General features: G+C 44.0%; 1 protein-coding gene across 1 annotated transcript in view; it reads right to left on the bottom strand.

Moving 5' to 3' along the window:
• The window catches only part of ETV6 (ets variant 6), a 260,618-nt gene that overhangs the window by 36,645 nt on the left and 206,032 nt on the right, over positions 1 to 17,941 (bottom strand). The window contains exons 3-4 of the mRNA XM_011993649.1: positions 17,720 to 17,884; positions 3,607 to 3,741 (exon numbers count right to left, since the gene is read on the bottom strand). Coding sequence (XP_011849039.1) covers positions 3,607 to 3,741; positions 17,720 to 17,884 — 300 coding nt within the window. The remainder of the gene's footprint in view (positions 1 to 3,606; positions 3,742 to 17,719; positions 17,885 to 17,941) is intronic.

The raw sequence follows: 17,941 nt of genomic DNA on the forward strand, positions 1-17,941 counted from the left end.
GAGAGAGGAAGCAGCTGGAGGCAGGAAACTTGTGCTGATCCATGCATCTCTCTACTTGTTCTCTTTGTCATCAAGGGCACTATAGCTGAAAGGCAGGGGGATAGGGAGAGGGCCACCTCTTCATGTCATCTCTGTGCCTTGGACAGTTCTTCTCCCTGGATACCACCTGATAAAGACCTACACTTCTCTCCTTGTCGTGTGCATCTGTTCATCGGTGCACATGCGCCCTGTCTGAATAGACAAAGGAGGGGGACATATGCTCTCAGACCTTGCTTCCTGGCCATCAGCTTTAAGCAATGGTCTCTGAAAATGCTCTATTTTTAAGAGCTGGGTCTGAAGCAGAGCTAACTGGTCTGCAGAGCAACAACACCCTTTACCTCAGCCTCATTAGCTCCATTCTCTTACCTACCGCGCTCACCACTACCGACATCATAATACTTGAGAGAAAGCTCATGACAGCGTATGCGGTGGCACATCTGTATTTACTTGGTTTGAGAGTAGCTCTCAGAGTAAGCCAGCTTTCTCTATTGCTGAGCTCCTGCAAATGAGAACAACAAGCACACCTACTTCTGAGTCAAATCAGGCCAAGGGGAAAAGAGGAAGGATCTGGGAGGAGGAGAGACCATAAGCCTCCAATCACACTCAGGAATAAAATGGGGCTAGAAATTCCAAATGAGATTTAAAAAAAAAAATAATGAGAGAAAGAGAGAATGAGAGAGAGAACGAAAACCCATCACATACCCTTTGTATCTGAAAGGCAGGCTAGGTAATATATTTCTTGCTTTAATGTCAAGCTTCAGTAAACCCACCTCCTCTTCTTTAGAGTGGCTGGTGGCTATTATGCAAGCCGGAAATGCACATGGCAGGAAGAGCAAAAGAATGAAAAACCGAATTGGGGGAGGAGGGCAGCTGCTAAATTTAGCAAGGGTAGAGTGAGGGGAGGAAAGGATGAGAGGAAGGCAGGGAGCCTGCACAAAATGCTGTCCGTTCTCCATCACGGAAGCGAGGGGCCCTGCTGTGAAATGCTTGGCACAAGGAGGTGATGTCAGTCGCCTGGAGTCAGGCTCTCTTTCGTGAAGTGTTAATTAGGAAAAACAAGAAACTTCTCATCTTTTGGTTTGCCAACAACCAAACAAAAATGTTAGCCCTGCTCTTGGGGATGAGCAATCATTTTAAGGAAATGCCCCAAGGGACCACGGTTGGAGGTCCCTAGTAATCTGGACCTAAGGAAAAGTACATATGAAGAAATTGGTGCACGTTTGGACGTCTGTTGTCTGACCGATCCAAGCGGGAGGATGTGGGTATCATGACCCTCAGAGGCACGATCCATCACTGAGTGCTCAAGCTGTTCAACTGTTTAATGCAATGGTGTTCAAGTAAGGTGTTTTTTGGTTTTGTTTTGTTTTGTTTTTCTGAGACGGAGTCTCGCTCGGTTGCCCAGGCTGGAGTGCAGTGGTGCGATCTCGGCTCAGCCTCCCGAGTAGCTGGGACTACAGGCACCCACCACCATGCCCGGCTCAATGTTTTGTATTTTCTTTCTTTTTTTTTTTTTTTTGTTGAGACAGAGTCTCGCTCTGTCGCCCAGGCTGGAGTGCAGTGGCGCGATCTTGGCTCACTTCAAGTTCCGCCTCCCAGGTTCACACCATTCTCCTGCCTCAGCCTCCTGAGTAGCTGGGACTACAGGTGCCCACCACCATGCCTGGCTAATTTTTTTTTGTATTTTTAGTAGAGACGGGGTTTCACCGTGTTAGCCAGGATGGTCTCGATCTCCTGACCTCGTGATCTGCCCACCTTGGCCTCCCAAAGTGCTGGGATTACAGGCGTGAGCCATCGTGCCCGGCCTCAAGTAAGGTTTTTATACTCTATTTCCGGGCCCCAGCACCTATTGTGGAACTAGGTCCAGGGCCTGAATTAAATTCTGGTCTTTTGCTTTCTATCAAGGATTAAGAGGAACAACCGGGACACTTTAAATAAACACGGACACTGAGTGTACTCTAACCAGCCTCCTCTGATGCCTGATGCAGAAAGCCCTGATCCAACACTGAGTTCATAGATTTGGGTGTTTTTCTTTCCTTCCTCCAGCTTTTATTACCCCCTGCTAAAAACATCTTCAATGACTTCCCACTTCTTTCCTCCATATTCCAGAAATCAAAAGTTCTCCACACTCTGGTTCCAAGCTAAGCCCCTTGAACTAGCTCTGCAATGACAAAATGGTGATCATTGTGAAGGCAAGGGTGATGGCTCAGAGGGGTTTATGTATTTTATTTTATTTGGAGTATGTTTGAAATTTTTTTTTTTTTTTTTTTACGGAGTCTAGCTCTGTTGCCCAGGCTGGAGTGCAGTGGCCAGATCTCAGCTCACTGCAAGCTCTGCCTCCCAGGTTTACACCATTCTCCTGGCTCAGCCTCCCGAGTAGCTGGGACTACAGGCGCCTGCCACCTCGCCCCGCTAGTTTTTTTTTTGTATTTTTTAGTAGAGACGGGGTTTCACCGTGTTAACCAGGATGGTCTCGATCTCCTGACCTTGTGATCCGCCCGTCTCGGCCTCCCAAAGTGCTGGGATTACAGGCTTGAGCCACCGCGCCTGGCCGTTGAAATTTTTTGTAATAAAAGAGTGGGGGAAGATAAGCTCTATAATCCAAGTCATCTAATTGCTGTCTGTTCCAAAGCCTTACCCTACCCTTATGTCATTTTCTTCGCCTGGAATGTTCTTCACTTCAACCTTATCAGAGTCCTGCTGGATTTCTAAGGCGGGGTCCACAACCTCCAGGTCACTGACCGGTACCAGTCCATGGCCTGTTAGAAACTGGGCTGCACAGCAGGAGGTAAGCGGTGGGCAAGTGAGTGAAGCTTCATCTGTATCTACAGCTGCTCCCCACTGCTCGCATTACTGCCTGAGTTCCACCTCCTGTCAGATCAGTAGCGGCATGAGATCCTCATAGAAGCACAAACGCTATCATGAACCGTCCATGTGAGGGATCTAGTTGTGCACTCCTTACGGAATCTAATGGCTGATGATCTGTCACTGTCTCCCATCACCCCCAGATGGGATCGTCTAGTTGCAGGATAACAAGCTCAGGGTTCCCACTGATTCTACATTATGGTGGACTGTATAATTATTTCATTATGTATTACAATGTAATAATAATAGAAATGAAGTGCATAATACATGTAATGCACTTGAGTCATCCCAAACCATCCCTCACCTACACTGTTGGTGGAAAAATTGTCTTCCACAAAACTGGTCCTTGGTGCCAAAAAGGTTGGGGACCACTGCTCTAAGGCATACTCCAGAGCTGCTTCCTTTATGAGCAGACCCTGCTTCCTGTACCTGGCTGTCACTGACCCTTCCACCACACCTTTACAGTGCCTACTATACAGTTATGCTTCTGTGCTTCTGTGCTTCTGTGTACATCCATCTCACTGCTTCACTTTGATTATGAGCTTCAGGGAACCAAGAGTGTATCTTGCACATCGTAAGCACTCAGTAATTGTCTGCTGAATGAAAAGTGAACTTACACGAATAAGACCAGCTTATCAAGTTAACAATTAAACTTCTTGGATTTGTCTAAACCTCAGGCAAGAAAAGAGAAGCCTCTTCCAGTACCTTCTTCATGGTTCTGATGCAGTATAACCTCCGGCTGTGTGTGTATAGAGTTTCCAGGGTGGAAGAATGGTGAAAAAAGAATCCGAGGTTTCCTCTGCTTCAGAATATGCTGAAGGAGTTCATAGAGCACATCACCTGGAAAGAAAAAGGAAAGGGAAATCGAGAAATGGAAAATTTTTTTTCCAACAACAATTGACGGAGCAGCAGCCATGTGCCTGGCACTGTGCCAAAGATACAACTGGAGAGCAAAACAGGCCTGCCACCTCCTACCCTCACCAAGCTCACGGGACACAGAATGCAGCACTGGAAACTCAAAAGGTCAGAGCTATGTGAAGTTTTAAATCAAACTTTTTTGATCATGAAAATCATAAGCTTTTTTTTTTTTTTTTTTTTTTTGAGACAGGGTCGCACTCTGGTGCCCATGCTGAAGTGCAGTGCCACGATCTCAGCTCACTACAACCTCCACCTCCCGGGCTCAAGTGATCCTCCCACCACAGCCCTCCAAGTAGCTGGGACCACAGGTGCGAACCATCACACCCAGCTAATTTTTGTATTTTCAGTAGAGACAGGGTTTCACCATGTTGTTCAGGTTGGTCTCAAACTCCTGAGCTTAAGTGATTCACCCGCCTAGGCCTCCCAAAGTGCTGGGATTACAGGTGTAAGCTACTGTGTACGGCCCCAAAAATGTTTTAAAAAGGCAGAAAATCAGAAAGAAAACAAAACATTACCTAGAATCCCATCACTAAGATACAGAAGCCCTGTTAATACTATCTACAGTTCTATAGTTAGACTCAGGCTTTTAATAGTTGAGTATCCTCTCTTCCCTCACATTAGGATTTGAACATTTTCCCACATTACTGAACTGCTTCAGTAGCTGCCTAACAACGGCAGGGAATTTAAACGATCCCAATTTATTGCTCTTGTATTTGTGAGGATGTTCTTTTTACATCTATCTTAGTTTGCACTTCAGATTACTCGAAGAATTATGAAGTCATTAAGAACATTTGTAATGCTCCAATGACAACTCATAGATTCTTCATAGACATCTTCCCTACAGAGAAAAATATGCCTTTTTAACCAACCTCAATCCTAGGCAGGAAAAGAATAAACATGAAAAAAATTCACGAGTCCAGTTAGAGGTGGTAACTATTCAAGATACTCTATAAGGAACTGGCATGTTCTGGGATGCTTCCCTCCTTTAAAAATGCACACAGGCATTGTTCCAAGGTTCCACAGTCTCTAGAAAATCATCTAGAGATGTCAGGCCATAGTCAGAGGATAGTAGGGGCTGGGTTGAGCGGGCACCTTTCTGTTCTGATATATTTGGTATTTGAAGTGTCCAAGGATTAATTAGCAAAAAACAAAACAAAACAAAAAACAAAAACAAAATCAAAACAAACCCAAAACGTGTCATGGTCTTGTCCCACCCCTTGACTCTTAGATCCAAGTTGAAAATGCAGGTGGGTACCTCAAAACCCTTTGGGGGTGGGTGATTAATCTTTAAAATATCACAGGCCTCTGACTATCTCCGCACACCCTTCTCCACACACAGATAGGCAGTCAGCAGTAATAACAAACAATGGGCCTTTGTCTCTAATTTTAGTGATTTTTTAAACAAATATTTTAATTACCATCTTAAATTCAAGGCATATTTTGGGTTGAAGATATTGCTATATTATTTTTTCTTTCAAGCTCAGCATGGACCTGAGAAACGTTCCATATTAATGTCTTTTTTTCTACAAACACCCGCTCCTCTATCACTGATACTAAATAAAGCTCCAAGGATACCCGATTCTAAGGGATTCCTGAGGGAATTTTGTGTTTTCGCCTTGACTTTGTTCCTTCCTCTACCTTTGAAATTTGGTTGCTGTTAGTATAACTTTCTGCCACTACTTAGTATCATGACTAAATAAAGCAAAATACTTCAAAGACCTGCAGACACCATGTCACTTAGGTATTTTATTAAAAGGAGATGGGCAGGAAGATACAGAGGTGTCCTGGACCAGACTTTTGAAACTGCTATGTATAAGGGAGAACCATGGCACACATGACTGCATTTGAGAGCTGAGAACGGCTTTGGAATTCATTGAATCCAAACCTAGTAGTCATGGTGATGTCTCTGATGAGGCGGGGATAAGCAGCCTGAAATACAGTCCTATTTTAATGATTCATATTTTAATCTCATACAAAAATAAGCCCCTAATCAACACTTTGTTTCTTTTGGTTTAGTGTAATGACTTCCTGAACTTTTGCTAATTTACATGGCCTCACACTTGCTGGGTTTTATCAATGTTTTTTTTGGTAGTATGCGGAATAGAAAAATGAAAACATTGAAAAATGTGTTACTGATGATTACTATTACTAAAAAAAAAGGTCAGTAATTAGTGTATCCATTTTGGAAGGGGAGGCCAGGAAATATAAATTTAGTGTCTGTGATGCTGTTCAGCTTGGTTCACTTAACCAGGCGAGCTGGTGTGGTGGTGGAAGGTGCTGACTGCAGAGGTGGGCACGGCTGCCTGGGTGGGAGTCCCAACTCCTGTGCACCAGGTGACCTTGAGCAAGTCCCTGCACTTCTCTGCAAAATGCAAATAATGGCACCGACCTCCAGCATTTGCTATGAGGGTTAAAGGAGGGAAAGGACAAGAAGCACCCAGAGTAGGGTTTGGTGCACAAACTGTTCCCTGGACCCCTCTTAGTGGCTGCTTCTGGGCTTGGGGTGGCTCAAACAAGGGCTGGAGAGCAGGCAGGTGACTTTTCCTTCTATGTTTTCATGAGAGAGAAACTGAGGAAAGACAGCAGCATGGTGAAGAGGCCATGCTCTGGAGTCAGACTGGTGCCTCCACAGGAATGCCCCTTAAGTGTCCTCATCTATAAAATGGCAATGTTGATGGCATCTACCTTGTGGGATCGTTGTAAGGATTCAATAAGGTGGTCTATGTAATGAGCTCATCATGGCGTGAGGCAAACAGGAAAAGCTCAGTAAACACTCGTCACTGCTTTTACCACCACCACCGGGAACACTCCCATCATTACTATTCCTGATCTTATTATAGTGGCTTAGGACAGGTGCGTAGATCTCTAAGGAGGTCTCACATGGAGAACAGAGGAGTATCTGGGTCACGGCCAACTTTATGTTCCCCTTCCCGAAAGGGTAAAGAAGGCTAACTGAGGTCACTCTTCCAGTCTTGGGTTCGCTGGATGCCTCATCCTGACCTGGTGGGTTAAGCCTCTGGGGGGCTGACACGTGGTCTGCCGCACACCTCCCAGGCTTCTGCGCAGGCTCGCTTCAGCCTCCCATACTGACGCTGGCCAAGGGAGCAGGGACAGAGGGGTTCTTCCCAAGTGTGTAGGAGGAAGCTGGGGGAGGGGCAGGTTAACTGGACTCAGCCAGTTTCCTACCTAGACCATAAACCTATTACGAGACTAATAAGGCATCAGGAGTTATCTTAAATGCTATCCATGAGGTGGCTATGGGTGGGAGCATGAACCTGAGGTTCCGGGTACCGGGCCAGGAAAAAACTTAGTTCTAAGACCCAGGAGTGTGGCCTTAGTTGAGTCATTCCATGCACAGACATGTTTCCTCAGCAACCAGGGGCTCGGTCAGGGAATGCGGCCGGCTCAGCAAAAACACGTCACCACCACGGGGACAGGGACCACTTGCTGTGCATGCACTATGAGCATATGATTGGCCGTGATAGTGTGCCCCAATAATAACTTGGAATATTAGACCTAGACAGGATTCTAGAGGTTTCTTAGACTGACTCAAACTTTGCTCACTAAAAGTCTCCCACCTCCCCTTCACCCAGAAAGAAGTGGCTTTGGCTAGGTAATTACAGTGATGGGTAGCCGGCCACGGCACAAGCAAACCATTTTTGGACAGCTCTAGTTGACAGAAAGTTTCTCTGCTGAGGTGAAATCTGGCTTCCCCCACAATCCCTGTACTTTGGTTCTTAGTTTTGGCTTCTGAAGTAACACAGAATATGTGTCTTGTCTATAGCAGGTTTCTAAGTATATGAAGACGGCCCTCCATCTTCTTTCATTTCCAGTGTCCCTTCATGCCTCAACACCCAGCCTGCTCTCTTGATGTATTCTTCAAATTTTCATATATGTAGGAGAGGAGGTCACATCCGAAAGGTGTTATTAACAAAAAATCTGGCTACGCGCTGTGCCTCACACCTATAATCCCAGCACTTTGAGAGGCAGAGGAAGGAGGATCACTTGAGCCCAGGAGTTTGAGACCAGCCTGGGTAATATAGTGAGATCCCCATCTCTACAAAAAATACAAAAATTAGTGGGGTGTGGTGATGCATGCCTATTGTCCCAGCTACTCGGGAGGCTGAGGTGGGAGGATTGCTTGAGCCCAGGAGGTCGAGGCTGCAGTGAGCTGTGATCGCACCACTGCACTCCAGTCTGCATGACAGAGTGAGACCCTTTCTCAACCAACCAACCAACCAACCAACCCCAAAACAGTCTCTGGGATAAAGAATATATTTAAAAATAAGTTATATTTATTTGCCTACTGAAAATAAGAGCATGTGCCACAGCACTGTATATCTAACTTAGCTAATGGCTGAAATTCAAAGGGCATTTTTCGGAAAATTCATAACCCATTTGATTTTTGATTTTTTTTTTTTTTTTTTGAGATGGAGTCTTGCTCTGTTGGAGCAAGGCTGGAGTGCAGTGGCATGATCTTGGCTCACTCCAAGTTCTGCCTCCTGGGTTCATGACATTCTCCTGCCTCAGCCTCCCGAGTAGCTGGGACTATAGGCGCCCGCCACCATATCTGGCTAATGTTTTTGTATTTTTTTAGTAGAGACAGGGTTTCACTGTGTTAGTCAGGATGATCTTGATCTCCTGACCTCGTCATCCGCCCACCTCGGCCTCCCAAAGTGCTGGGATTACAGGCATGAGCCACTGCGCCCGACCACCCATTTGATTTTTAATAAATCTCCCCTCTCTTCCCAGAAAAGAAACACAATGACTGGTCCTAACCAGTACTTCTATTGTACTATTCAATGGAACTGAGCCGTACTGGTCAAAGAACCATGGTTTTCATTGGTTCCTCCATCTGTCTTCACGCATACATACACAGTTCATGTAAACACACGCATGTGCAGAGGTAGATGTGCCACAAAGCTAGTGAGCTTTGGGGTTCCTTCACTTGTGCAGGTCCCTGGGAAGAGTTCTAGAAATATTCATATTGCCTAAATTGTAAGCCTTGGGCCCATAAAATCTAGATATACTCCTGGGTGCATGCACACGAACACACACACGCACACACACAGAAACAAAACACAGTTTTGCATTGGTGATCTTTACGTGACAAGCCAGGCATGTTCTTTGAGCATCCTAAATTCCATTATTGTATTGCAATGTGTTTCAAATGGACAGGAATGAGCGAGTGAACAACACTGCTGTGACTTGGCTGATCAATCTTACTAATGTCTGAGGACAAACAACATACAAGATGCTGTTGAGGGGGGTTAATTTATTTAAGTTACTTAATTTTAGAGGAAAGAATTTGGGCTCTGGAGCAAGGGAGTCCCAAGTTTGAATCTCGTTCCTCTGTTTGTTCCTCTGTTTGTCAACTGTATGCCCTTAGGGAAGCTATTTTTCTTCTCCGAGCCACAGTTCAGGGCTTAGTTCAGTATTCTTGTGTGTAAAATGAGAACTGTGCCACAGACTTGGCAGGGCTGTTGTAAGGATTAAATGAGATGATACGTGCAGAGCACCAGCCCCACGTCTGCCATCATAAACACTCAATGGATGGTGTCTCTTGCAATTGTCATAAGTGTGAACAGACGTGTCTCACAAAATCTGGCAAAAAAATGTTTTCTTTGTTTCAGTACTTTTGTATTTAAAGCACATGCGTAAGTTTTACAAAGTCGCATTCATATGGATGGAATTTTTTTCCCCCAGTTGACATCATTTCACACAGACATTTCCAGTTTACAGTTAGCTCTTACAGTCCCCATTTGTGGTCGTATTGCCAACTTCTTTTGTTGGGTTTCTTCCCTTTAGCTTTTAAGCAGTTTCAAGTTTTTTTCCTGTCCACATGCACACGCCCCTTGTCCCCATCCTCCCTGTTAGGTCCTGCTCCTCTTTCTCTCCTCCCTTTACAGCCAAATTTCCCAGGGGAGCTGTCCAACACCATTCTCACCACTTCCTCACCTTCCATTCCGGTTCCCACTCCCACCCTTCTCCAATCTGCTTTTGCTCAGTTCACCTCCCTGTTGTCAAATCCAAAGGGCAGTGGTTGGTACTTGGGGAACTGCCTGACTTCTCAGCAACATCCTCACCAGACATCTCTACTTCCTTCTCTTAGAATACTCCATGGCTTCAGAGATTTCCACCTGTCCTGGTTTTCTGCCTACTTCTCTGCTCTTCCTCCTTCTCCAGCCCTTCAACAGTAAGGTTCCCCAGGTCGCCCCTTCTTCTTGGGCAACTTCATCTACTCCCATGGCTTCAATCGGCTCGTCTATGCTAAATCTACTTCAGCCAGGCACTTCTTCTGAACTCCAGAACCACATTCCATGATCTCCTAAGTAATTCCTCCTGGAGGTCATACAGGCGCCACACATTTGATGTGTCTAACACAAACATCTTTACAAATGAGATTGTGTTCCTTAGGTCAGTAAATGCTCAGACGATCAGACCAAAAACTTGGAAGTAATCGTTAAGTCCTCTCTTCTTCTCATCTCACATGAAATGGGTCACCAAGACCTGCAGACTCTGCCTTTTATCTGTTTCTTGAACCACCTCCTCTCTCAGTGAGCCTCACTTTAGTTAATATCATAACCATTGCTCCTAGACTGCAGCCTAAGAGGCCCCGCCTCCACTTTTCACCTCCGTACCTTGCCACGCTGACCCTCTGCTTAAAACAAATGGCATCTACTTGTCTTCAAACAAACGTGTAAAATCCTGAATATGACCTGCAGAGCTCTGCATAATCTACTGAAGAAATAATAAATGAGTGAGTGAGTGAATGGCTGTGAGGCTACCATGTATCCTATGATATTTACCTTCCCCAACTGTGTTTAGCTAGTCCCACACTGGGGGTGGTTGGGGAATTTCCAGTTTTTAACTACTATAAATAGAATTGTTAAGGGCATCCTGTTTTGCCCAGTATTGGATGGTTTCCTTCGGCTATTTGTTTAGGAATAGAATTATCAGTGAAAGGGTATCATTAGTTTAAAAGTTCTTATTATATACTACTTGTTCTCAGAAGGCTGGAATCAATGTTTCTTACCATCTGTAATGCTACCTAGAGCCTCTCCCAGGGGGGTTTTGCAACTTTTAACTTCTCAAGTTGAGTAGGTTTAAAGCAGAACCCTAACATTATTAAAATCTGCATTTTTCAGGTGATGATTTGCTATGTACATAATCTTACATGTAGATTATCTAAGTAACACATTCTTAAATTTGCAAACAGCTCTCTCTTCTCTTTGGTTTTTATTCAGAGGCTTCAGTTTCCTTCTGGCCACTTTTTTTTTTTTAAAGTGAGAGTATGCCTGGTGTGGGAGAGGTACTTTTTAGATGTGTCAGAATGTTCTCTCTGTTGGACCCTTTCTACCTTCGATGGGTTCAGGATGAAGCCCTAGGCTTCGGTCCCTTAACTTACGTAATAAATTCAACAGTGAAAACACCAGTGCATAACATGCCCATTCCTGTAATGGGGCTGCTTAGTTTTCTAACTCTGCTTGGTCGTAGTTTCTTTTTTTCTTTTCTTTTTTTTTTTTTTTTTTTTTGAGACAGAGTCTCACTCTGTTGCCCAGGCTGGAGTGCAATGGCGTGATCTCGGCTCACTGCAACCTCCGTCTCCCGGGTTCAAGCAATCCTCCTGCCTCAGCCTCCTGAGTAGCTGGGATTACAGGTGCGTGCCACCATGCCTGGCTAAATTTTTGTATTTTTGGTAGAGATGGGTTTCACCACATTAGCCAGGATGGTCTCGATCTCCAGACCTCGTGATCCACCTCCCTCGGCCTCCTGAAGTGCTAGAAGTACAGGCTTGAGCCACTGCGCCCGGCCTGCTCCCAGTTTCTAAGCATTCCATTCAATGCATTTTTGCAGGCCGGTTGAATTAACCTTTTAATTTAATATGGAGTGTCTTCTGTGACCACAAAAATAAATTAGTCTTTTACTTAGCAACAAATATTTGAAATTTGGTTTAATATTTATGTCTTATACACAGAGACCCTGAGAAAAAAAGGAACAGGCTGTGGGAAAATTTAAATATTATATTTAAGACAAGAATAAATCTGTTAGAAAACAGATATAGTAAGACAATTACAGCTGGATATAGAATATAAGGTAAGATAAACAAAATAAGCTCTCGAGAAAACAGAACTTTATGAAATAAGTATGTGTTTAAAGGAAGCACTGTGCAGTTGGTTTTCCCTACGTCACCATCACATCAACTTGTATGACCAATGTTTAGCGTCATCTGCAGGGCTACCTAGGTCTCTCCGACTTTTAACTTCTCAAGTTTAGTAAGTTTAAAGTAGAACCCTAACATTGCTAAAACTTGCATTTTTCAAGTACATGACAGCAGGGTGGGAGACCACCTCCATTTCACAAATGGGACAAGTGAAGAGCCTAAGAAACAAAATGACGGCTGGGCACAGTGGCTCACGCCTGTAATCCTAGCACTTTGGGAGGCCGAGGCGGGTAAATCATGAGGTCAAGAGATCAAGATCATCCTGGCCAACATGGTGAAACCTCATCTCTACTAAAAATACAAAAATTAGCTAGGTGTGGTGGTGCACACCTACAGTCCCAGCTACTCAGGAGACTGAGGCAGGAGAATCACTTGAACCCGGGAGGCAGAAGTTGTAGTGAGCCGGGATCACAGCACTGTACTCCAGCCTGGCGACAGAGCGAGACTCTGTCTTAAAAAAAAAAAAAAAAAAAGAAAGAAAATGACTTTCCCATAAGTGACCTATCTAAGCATTTCTCTGACGTGTGATACACATTTTTTTTGCTTGCTGAAAGACAGAGTAAAGAAAGAGCCAACTCTGGTGTCTTCAGACAAGGGTCATGTCTGCTACAACTCCCACATTTCAGGGCTATAATTTCCCTTCTGTGACCTATATCCTTGGATTCTCTGACTTAATTCTAAAACAGCCAGTTGACACAGTCCTTCAATCTGCAAACCTACCATTGCTTAATAGAAATTAATAGGCCAACTGATTCAAGAAATACTATGTAAAGACGAGTATTTTTGGTTTAACTTTGAAAGAAAATTTTACTATATTTGAAAAATATAAGCAAAGCATATTTCCAAAGACAAAGGTTCTGGTGGGTTGGAAAGGGAAGAAACAATTTGCAAAATCACACTCTAGTATATGAAAAGACTGCAGATTTTAGTCTACTAAAATCCTCAATATATTTAGCAAATCCCCAATACATTTTTGCTGAATTGAAGGAACTCTGAACATATGTTTCTTTCCCTTTTTTAGCATTGATAGCAAGTGAGCGTAACATGAATTAAATTGATAATAACTTGTGGGTTTCCTTGTTCATAGAAAATAATGGGTACCTAAATCCATTCCACCTGAATGTCATGTAATGGATAACCCTAAGTGAGGGTTAATACAAATGCCAACCTGTCTAGACGTTCCTTCCTGTCAATGAGTCTTCTCAGAGTCTCAAAGTAGTCAGGTAATCAAATACATCTCTGAATTTAAATTACTTCAGAACAAGAACAAGTTAATGTGATAACTATCTAGTAGCCCAAGGTCTATGTAAAATTATTCTGTTCAGGTGAAGTTTTATAAAAGTGGGATCCCTTCCATTTATTCTTCAACTTTACAAATGTTATAAATTTGTCATCTGTTATATCCTCCAACTGGGAGACTATTCCAAAGGAAATATCCCATTTGTCTTCAACCTTGAAATCTTCCGGTTAGAGACCATATAATTATTTAAAGCACATGGCAAATGTTCCCTGCTTTATCCTAAGGGTTGAAAATGGAGGATTCTTGTCCTGGAAGTGGATGTGATAAATGTAATTTGTTAAGCTGGTCAATGAATATGGCATTCAGGGAGTCTACTGTATTTGACTTAAGGTATAATTGTATTTCAGGTAATTATAATTCATTGGGTCCAGTGCTCTCCTCTCTACATTGGAGAGGAGTTGTGTTAAGAAATGTTGTTTCCATATATAGACAGCATAGATAGCTACAGTGTTTGCTAGAAACTTAACACTGTTTCAGTGTTGAAGTTGGGCTGAACTGTTAAGAATGGAAGGGAGCTTAGGATCCATGTGGTGAGAACCACATTTTGTGGATGCGGAAAATAAGGCCAAGTGAAGTGATGTGATTTCTGAAGGGCCAGGTGTAGAACCCAGGCCTGAGGACTTCCACTACACCGAACTGCTAAAGCCGAAAGCCCACGTCAGAAGAAACAGTGACAAATGTTACATCTGGAAAATAAAAAGGATTTTCAATCTAGATCTTGCCCTTGCCTAAGGAGAATGCCCGTGGCCTTCCTCCTCTTGCTGGGTGATCCCTTCATGAGATGGGTCTTCTCAACTCCTTCTTAATTCTGTCTTATAAACCCATTCACAATACTCCTGTGTTCTGTGATAAGTTTTCCTGTAGGCCCTGCTGGCAGGCATCACCTTGAAATTCTGTCCATGGCTTTCTAGTGGGCGCCTTAATTAAATTACCTTCAGTATAAATTTATCTTTATTCCCAGCTCATAAAATTCTACATAATGGAGATGATGTATGATGCTCACATCTATTATTCCTAGCTCTGGTCTGCCTCTTGTTTTAGATTTCCAACTGGAGAACAGGACAAGTCTTCTCGAATGTACTGGCACTGCGTGCTCAAAAATGAACTCTTACCACTACTTCCAGGTCAGCTCCCCATCTTAGCTAGCCACTTTGGGCCTGAGTATTATCTTGATCTCACTGATCCAGTCTGGGCTTCATTGCCTCCCATTAGGATCACAGCAAGGACTCTAACTAGCTTTCCTGCTTTAAGTAAGCCAATGAATCTACCCTATGTACTGATGGCAAATGTCTGTTGCAAAAAGAGAGCTCCAATCATATTTTTCCTGATCAAAACTTTCCAGTGGTTTCCAATTACCTGTAAAATAAAATCCAAACTTCTTAACCTGGGTACTGTCAAACTGGGTCATCATTCAACCTGCATTTGTTGAGTGCCACCTGGATGCCATGCCCTGGTGTTAGGTACTAGAGACTTGGCGGCTTAATAGAACACAATCACTGCCCACATTGAACTTTCCACTCTAGGGGAGGGATCCAGAGTAGCAAACAACCATCAAACAATGTATATAACACTGTATGTGCGTGTGTGTGTATGTGTCAAGGGCCATGACAGAGGTAGAGAATGCTCTAAGATAAAAGAGAAACAGCACCTAGCCCAGACAGAGGTAGAACAAGATGGGAGAAAGGAAGGTGGAGTGGAATTAGGGAAATAGGGAAGGCAGTCAAGGGACACCTTCCAGGAGACAGTCCACCAGTTTGAAATGTGAGGAGGCAATCAGACAATCCGGAGAGGTATGGTGAGGGATGTTTGACCATGTTTCAAAGGGAGTGTCTAGCATGTGCAGCCTTCTCTCTGAATTCCTCTTCCTTGTACGCTGGCCTATATCTCCTTAACACACTTCCTCATCTCCTTCTTGTTTACCTCTCCAAGTTTTCAAAGTCAGGCTCCATTACCATGTCTATGAGGTCTGTTTGATAATCCAGCTAGAAATGGCCCTTGTAATCTCTGAACTCCCTTAGCCTGTACCTGTGTACCTCCGGCATAGAGTTGCTTGGTGAATACTCATGGAATGAATGTCTATTGCCACCTCCTAACTGTGATCTAGAGCATCTCAACATCCATTCTAGTGCATCAGGCTTATCAGGCCTTCCTGCCTTTTCTGCCTCTTCTACTCATCAGGTAGGCATTCTCACCATCACCCAAATATACTTGGTGATGCTGTGCCAATTACCCTCTGCCTACTCAATCCCACCCATTCTTCACCGTCCAAACCAACTCCATTCCTTCTCTCCTGAGACCCATCCTACTCTGCTCTCGCCCTCCTCCATCCTTCTTTGGCCTTTAGATCAATGCAATCCTGCCTCTAACCGGACAGCAACTTCCTCGACAGCAGCACCATCTTTCACATGGCCCACCCGACAAATACTTTGGACAAAGTGGCAAGGAACTGCGGACAGATTTTCACATATCTTTGTTCATAGCTTTGAGCAGAGAGAACCCAGTTTCACAAATAACGCTGAGAGGTCACTGTGGAGGAAAATAAACCAGCTATAAAAAGGAGCACCTGAGATAGGAGGAAGGGGAAATTTATGAAGACTTGGGAGGAAAGTTTGCCCAAGGTCCAAGTCAAATCAAGTCAAAACCCACCGCTGTTATTTCCCTTTGTCTGCTTTACATGAATGGTTTCATTGGAACACTAAAGAGGTAGGGATTTTTCCTCCAGATATATAACATTGCCTCTTTGAGTATATCTCTGAGTTTCCACTGGAATAGAAAGGGGAATTATTTTGTAATAAGTTCAAAAGAACTATTTAGGATAGTTTTATTTATTTATATGGCTGTTTTATAGTTTTCTTACTGTGAGATTACATAAAGAATTGATGATCTGAGATAAAATATTTCAGGTATACTTGTGTCCCTTCCAAATTACTTGTTTTTGGAGATACAAATTTTCAAGTTTCAATAACATCTCTTACTTTTGGGGAACTTCTCCTTTAGCATTTCTTCATATAAACGGTCTGTGGCAATTGGGAAGAACAGGGGAGAGATGGGTGCTGGGGCTTTATCTCATCTCCTATAATGAGGGATGTTTCCTCCTGACGGTTAGTTTATTAACTTCTGGCAGGTCTCCAGGAGTAAATAAAGGTTGAACATAGTTAGGGACTACACCAAGACCTTCTGCAGGATCCTCACCCTTTGTCAAGTTACATCAGAGTCGAGGTCTGCAATGGGATTCAGTAAAAGGAGGGCCTTGAGGACTTCAGTAACTAATCCCGCAAGAGGCATAAACCTGAGATCACAGTTCCCCTTTGACATACGTAGTTTCCAGACAGATACCTTCTAAATATCCACAGGGTTTAGGAAATTAAACTGAGACAAATCTTTGAAGCCTTATCCACATGAGCAATACACTTTGCAGGTAGAGATGTTTGTTACTGAATTGAAATCTTCTAACGCAGTCTCAGGGCCCTTAATTAGACAAGCTTTCTGAGTCAGATGAACCCGAGGAGACCTCCGCTTGTATTTTTTAGGATTTCTACAGGCTACAAGATGCATTACCTCAAACGAGTCCTGCTTCTAAGGGAAACCACTTGAAGCCTTTCTAAACTGGCCTTGGCTACTAGGATCTCCCATTTCCCAGTCTTTACCGGCAGTTCTCCCATTTCTACTTTCTTTTCTAGCCCTTCTATATCCTCCTCCTTCCTCTCTTTGTTTTCGGTTGAGCAGTTCACAGCCTGCACTCACTCTCAGGTATCTCTTTTAGAGAGTCGAAGGGCCAGAATGGCATCTTTTTCTTTTTCTGAGACAGGTTCTCGCTCTGTCACCTGGGCTGGCGTGCAGTGGTGCGATCTCAGCTCACCGCAGCCTCTACCTCTTTGGTTCAAGCAATCCTCCCACCTCAGCCTCCTGAGTAGCTGGGACTACAGGTGTGCACCACCACACTCAGCTAATTTTTAAAGTTTCTGTAGAGATGAGGTTTTGCTACATTGCCCAGGCTGGTCTCAAACTCCTGGACTCAAGCAGTTCACCCTCCTCGCCCTCCCAAAGTGCTGGGATTACAGGAGTGAGTCACCATGGCCAGCCTTCTTTTTCTTCTTAGTGGCACAGTTAGAGCCCTTAAGTTTCAGTGTCCATAGGACTAAACTGGGTTCCTCTCCTAAGCTTCAAATTCTCCCCCTTGGTCTGTAAACGCTTCCTCTTCTTTCCTCAAACTGGCTCATGCCAGTATAATCTTCCTTCAACTTCCTTCCATCATCCTCCCTTCCTTGTGATGACTCACTGTTGGGATTTCTTGGGCAGGGTGAGGAGTGGTAAAGACCAACCGCTAACTAACAGACTTGCCAAGTGGAGCATATGCCAAGAGTCCAGACTCTCACCTGAATGAGGAGATCGATAGCGAAAGTCCTCTTTGGTCAGCAGCAGGAGAGCTTTGCCATTCATTTCAAACGTGTTGCTGTCAATTGGCCTTAAAGAAAACTCATTTTCAGCCCACTTGAGCCACTGGGCTACGTCATCCCTGCTCCAGTAAATTGGCTGCAAGCCTGTTGGAGAGAGCGTGAGGCAGAAAGAAAGAGAGAAAGGTCTTGTCAGTTAGACAG

Source organism: Mandrillus leucophaeus, unplaced genomic scaffold (assembly GCF_000951045.1).
Source record: "Mandrillus leucophaeus isolate KB7577 unplaced genomic scaffold, Mleu.le_1.0 Scaffold431, whole genome shotgun sequence".
NCBI lineage: Eukaryota > Metazoa > Chordata > Mammalia > Primates > Cercopithecidae > Mandrillus > Mandrillus leucophaeus.